This window comes from Oryzias melastigma, linkage group LG7 (assembly GCF_002922805.2).
Source record: "Oryzias melastigma strain HK-1 linkage group LG7, ASM292280v2, whole genome shotgun sequence".
Taxonomy (NCBI): Eukaryota; Metazoa; Chordata; class Actinopteri; order Beloniformes; family Adrianichthyidae; genus Oryzias; species Oryzias melastigma.
Genome location: NC_050518.1, coordinates 21,229,723 through 21,235,722, shown reverse-complemented (window position 1 = coordinate 21,235,722; position 6,000 = coordinate 21,229,723). Strand labels below are relative to the sequence as shown.

General features: G+C 40.0%; 1 protein-coding gene across 7 annotated transcripts in view; it reads left to right on the top strand.

Annotated features, from left to right (window-relative positions):
• LOC112159050 (extracellular sulfatase Sulf-2) overlaps positions 1 to 6,000 on the top strand; it is a 78,111-nt gene that overhangs the window by 57,228 nt on the left and 14,883 nt on the right. For all 7 annotated transcript variants that reach the window (XM_036212880.1, XM_024292866.2, XM_024292867.2 and 4 more), the window contains 3 exons: positions 274 to 443; positions 4,085 to 4,235; positions 4,778 to 4,877. In XM_036212880.1, the coding sequence (XP_036068773.1) occupies positions 274 to 443; positions 4,085 to 4,235; positions 4,778 to 4,877 (421 nt within the window). The remainder of the gene's footprint in view (positions 1 to 273; positions 444 to 4,084; positions 4,236 to 4,777; positions 4,878 to 6,000) is intronic.

The following is a 6,000-nucleotide window of genomic DNA, read 5'->3' as shown; positions in this document are numbered from 1 at the left end:
ACAATTGCATGATCACATAATGTAGTTTCAAATCAGAATTACGCATCAATCATGGAATATATATTCCCTTCATAGGATTGAAGCTAAAGAACCAGAAATGAAGTATCTGAACGATCATTTAAACACAAACTAGTGATTAAAATGAAACCAGGAAACCAAGCAAAGGCCTTCACCACAGTAACCATGTCGCTCTGCTGTTTGAAGAGTGAATGGAGAGGATGACCGCTGGTGCCTGTGATGTGGACTTTAACAAGGATCATTTGTTTTCTGCAGGACTACCTGACCGACCTGATCACCGAGGAGTCCGTTCGCTACTTCCGCTCATCAAAGCGAGTTTATCCTCACCGCCCGGTTCTGATGGTTCTGAGCCACGCAGCGCCGCACGGACCTGAGGACTCAGCACCGCAGTACAGCACGGCCTTCGCTAATGCATCGCAGCACATGTAGGCCTCAAACACACACCCACAAAACAAACAACTTTTATTTAAAAGATTCACTCAGATGACAATGATGTTTATGGGGTTTTTTTATAGCACATTCTGTGGCATTTTTCTTTTGATTAATGAACTATAAAAAGCTCTTTATTCTTTATTCAAATCAATGTGAATCAGGAGCAGATGAAAAAAAGTCATTTGAAAAAGATGTATTTGTAGTGTAGAAAGGCGGGCCACGAACTCCCTCTAAGAGCAATGGAGAGGGGAAGTGGGGGCGGCGCTCAACTCAGAGGTGAATTTCTAATGAACTCCTGCCGCTCTGCAGAAACTATGTCCTAGAAAATGACACTTTATGGAATAAAGATTTTGCCGTAATGAAAAGACCACAACGGAACAATCTTAAAATAGATCAATGGATGTTTAGAGAGGGAACGTAAAGAGGAATCATTCTTTTGTTAACTGGCTTGTAAAGCCTTACAAAAAATAAGGATTACAGAAGAAAAGAAGAATATACTAAAAAAACAGGACAATGTAGACACCACAAAAATACAGTTGTGGAGACAAAGAAGAAGAGTCTTGAACAATGTCAGGTGTCCGAGGACATGACCCGATATAGAGCAGCTGTAAAACAACTTTCACTGAGAAAGAGTTAAACAGACGCGTGTCTGCACTCAGGCAGACTAAGCCACAGTAATCCAGCCGAACAATGAAGCAGCTTTGTTCTGCTCTGCAGGATAAATCCTTGAGGAACATGACTGAAACTCACACACATGTGGATCTGAGCGGGACGGTCTAATCTGATCCAGCCAGCAGATCAGAGAAGGAAAACCTTGTTCCCGTCTCGTCTGTGGTGGTTGGGCTGCAGGCTTTGGTCTGGTGGGGTCAGATTTTTAAGACTATGTGATCTTATAACTGGAATTTAAGATTTTTTTGACAATAATAATTGTGTTTCTACTAACGATGAAATTGTGCAAATTAGATTTGCAATAATAAATGATCCTAATGGAAACGTGCCAAATTCTAATAAACTTGCATTTAATAAAAACTACAGTTTCTTAATCAGCTGCTGAATTAAAAAAATGTTTTTACCGTGTTTTAGAAAAATGAAACAGAAAGTCATGGACAACTAGCCAAATACGCAAGAAGTTTAATTGCTGAGTTTTACAAAAAACTTGTTTTAATTTTCGGATAATGCAGGACTTACTCTGACATAGTTCTTGTGTATCTAGAGCTTGTGTGTCCATTCATTAATAACACACAGGCCCCTCTCTGGCTGTACTTCATGTAGATGATGCTTTCTGTGTGGATAATGAATGACTCCTATCAGCCAACTCATTTACTCCTCTCCACTCTCCTCCTCTGCGCTCTGGAGCTACATAATTAACTTTCTGTGTCGGGACAAAAATAGCTGTAAATGTTACTCTGAGCCGGCCTCTTCTGCGCTGCTTCTGTTGACTCAACAGCTGGAGTCTCTTTAACTCCAGCTGATCACGCTGGAGGGAAGCTGCAGAGTTGGTTCATGCTGGGGGGCTTGACGGGGCGACCCTGAGGGTCTCGGATCCACCGTCTGACATCAGGCTGATATGTTGTTTTTAAGCCAGGAGTCTCCAACCTGAGGCTCCAGAACCAGATGTGACTCCTTTATCGCTCCATTCTGTCTCTTTAGCTTTAAAGGAAAAATGCTATTGATCTGAAATGACAATGGGTTAGTTTGTTTAAGTTACCTACATTAGGTGTTTAGATTTTTAACTGTCAAAAAGTTGATTGAAATGATGGTAGAAGGTTTAATAATCTTAAAGCACAGATTTGTATCATGTATTACACAGCGGTGTGCAGTTGCTGCTCACAGGCAAACTTTTTATTGTATTGGATTGTTTAGATTCTACACCAATTTTGTCATATTTAATTGAGGAAAATCTGCTGCAGGATCTTAATTGACACAGGACGCATTTTATTTTGAAAGTAACTTGTTGCTGTTGTCCAATGAATGAAGCCATCATATAGAAAAATATAGAATATTTCTTTAATTCAATAATTGTAATATTTAAAAGCTACTTTTAGAGACTTAACGAACATAAAACCTTAAATGAATGGAGCTTTTTCTAAACAGATAGTTGAGACTTAGTGTCATGGTTCCACCCTCAGTTTCAACCCCTGACCACCAGAGGGAGCCCTCGCCAGAGTTTTAACCTTGCTGCTCCCTGACTACAACCCCCATCAGCCACTGCCATGGCTTCCTGTCTACGCAGCTGGTTTCCATCATCATCAGTACCATCCTGCATTTAAACCTGCCTCAGCCTCTTCTCCAGTGCGAAGTCTTGGTTTTGCAGACAATCTGAGCAATTATTCCTAGTTTGATCTTCCTGGTGTTTGACCTTTGCCTGAATCTCCTTGTTATCCTGCCTCACTCCTAGTTTTGACCTTAGCCTGTTTTTGACCACGCCTCTGCTTGTTCCTGCTGTTACTTCGCCATTAAAATCTATGGTTCCAAATGGATCCAACCACCTCTGCCTCTTCATCACACTTAGCAGCTCTCACTGAGTTTTGGTCGATAAGAAACTTACTTAAATAGGTCTTTTAGAGTTAAAGGTTGTAGACTCCTGCCTCAAAGTTCAGGCAGCCCCTGCACCCCAAAGCGGCTGTCTGTCTGATGGCATATCTAGCGAGCGAGCTCCGTTGTACTAAAGGAGGCTGGGTGAATGCAGTCAGAGAGGCGCCGTGGTAGGCTAACAATCTGCCCAGGGTGTGGCCCTTCTTCACCCGCCCTGGTAACTCCGCGGCCCCAGCAAGTGATGAAATACATGAAAGTTCAGGACAAAAACACTAGCATTGATTAGTATTCTACCAACTGCTTGAGTCACTGAAAACGTCACATACCCAAAGCTGAGTTCCTGATTGGTAGATGCGATGGTGACCTGTCAAACTTCAGATATTTCAATTTTGGCTGCACCAACAAATTCCTGCCTCATCGCCCAAACCACTTTGCTGCCAGACTTCTCCGCCGCGGGACTTCAGATCTCCTCAGTTCGCGTCTGTACCTTGACTTAACATTTAAACCGGCCATCTTATACAAGCGAATCGCATTTATTGTGAATGAACCTTTAGAAGGAAACACTGAACCTAGCATAATAACATTTAAAATGATAATAATGCAATCACTTATTTGTGAAAGACCTCTGATCAGGTAATTTTAAACGTATTTATTACATCAAAAACAAAAGAAATCGGAAAAGAAAAAGTGAACAAATGCTGCTGCAGTTCACAACCTAAACTATAAAACAATCAAAGTGTTTTTAACAGAAGGAAAAGGAAGACTTTGAAAATCTGTGAGCCAACATTTTTGTTCACAATTCAACATTTATCACAGCAAAACAAAAAACATTAAGCCTGTTTTCACAAGGAGCTCATATCAAATATGGTTCAGCTCCAGCTTCCAATAAGAGGATTTCAGAGTTGTTGTTTAGTTTTTCTACACACTGTGAAAAAAATTCAGTATCAAACTCACATCTTAGCTCAGACATGAAGATTATCTGCATTGGTTCTTCACTCAGACAAGCTATTTTATTTAGTCAAGAAGTTAAAAAAAATGTTTAAAATCCCGATCAGACTCCAGAAGGATGTTGATTCCTTGTGTTTGCTTCCCCATGCAGCACTCCCAGTTACAACTACGCCCCAAACCTGGATAAACACTGGATCATGCGCTACACCGGGCCGATGAAGCCCATCCACATGGAGTTCACCAACGTGCTGCAGAGGAAGCGTCTGCAGACGCTGCTGTCTGTGGATGACAGCATGGAGAAGGTGAGGAGCTGAGGGGACAATTCATGGTGTGGTCAACACATGGGGACAATAATATCGGTTGGTTGGTTGATCTGGTTTACTTCAAGCGTAGATTGTGGACATTACAGCACAAATCACAGATTTTTCAAACTCACTGAAGAAATAATGAAATGCATTGATTATATATGGTGATCTTGGGTGACTTATGGTGTCCAATGTCTCTTAATTTATCAATTAAACTTTTATGTGTTTATTTACTCTCTGTGTGGATAGTGAAAGACCTTTCTTTTCTAGGGCGTTGTTGACATTTTGTATTTCAAATTAATAATGTCACAATTATTAAAGTGACGTAAGGTTGTGTTTTATGTAACAATAAGACCAAATAAAATGTAAAAATTGAATTCTTTTTACGAACATAACCTGCATTTATAAGAAAATTAAGGTAAGCCAAGTCTTTATGCAGCACAATTCATAAACAGAGATGACAGAGGATCAAATTAGAGATTGGTGTTCTTTGGATCTCAAATAATACTTCATAATGAGAGTTTTTGTACTTGTTGCAGCTGTATAACATGCTGACGGAGACGGGAGAGCTGGAGAACACCTACATCATCTATACATCCGACCACGGCTACCACATCGGGCAGTTTGGTCTTGTTAAAGGTGAGAATCAAGACTCACTCCCACCTTCCGAATCTACCTTGGAAACTCGTGACATCAAACAGAAGGAGTTTTTGAACATATAACAATGAAACAAGGACTTCTACCTGATGATTCATCCACAGGAATGTTCCTCTGAATATTGCTTTGAGCCTTTCACTTTTTCTTTTGCTGCATCACTGATTACATTTCTTCAAAAGTAGCTCTTCTAAATGGTTTTAGACTAACACTTTCAAAAGGCTGTTGAGCAAAGAAAAGAGTCAGCTACTCAGAAAGGCTGGTGTTTGCAATGATTTTTTAATTTCACAGAATATGCTGGAGAATTATTGACGATTGTTAGAAATGTTTTCAGGGAGTTATGTGAAGCTGACAAATGCCAGTAAAGGACTCATAAGCATGATGTACATATACATTTTCTTTCAAGTATCAACTTCTTCATTTCATCGGTCATAAATGCTCTTTAGCCGCAAAACTAATTTAGATGAAATAGATAAGAGAAATTTCAGTTTTTTTGTGTAAATGATAAAGACGATTAATCTATTGTGGTGTACCACAGGGCTCTGAGCTCAGAATAGACATAATTATTGAGTAACTAATGCTTGGTTACTTATCTATTGAAACAGAAGATCTCCCCAAGCGGACGTTAAAATCCCACAACAATCATCTTTTGATGAATTATGAGTGTTCCCATTTGTCTTTTACTAATGATTATGAAGTTTTTAGCCGAAATCAAAAACTTGTATCATTTTCTAGAACATGAGGAGTTCATCAGAAACTAGCCTTTGGTTGTGGTGGGACTTTTGGCACGAGAGTAAGCCTCTGCTTATATCCCATCATCCCTTTGTTCACACCCTCTCCCGCTAGCTTACAGCCCCTAACAACCCCAAGCTAACATTAGTGGTACAACAATATTGGAGCTATGCAGCTGTAACGTTTTGATCCAGATTCCTGCTCAGACGAGGAAAACAAAGACGTCCTTGGATCTATCTGTCTACAAGTGGATGCATCAAAACTGGGCGGACAAACAACGGGTGTTTATCTCATACTGCTCAGAAATCTGAACTACTTTGATGATGGTTTCAGTTCCTTCTTATAAACTAAGATTTATTGTTTTAGGATTGGGGTC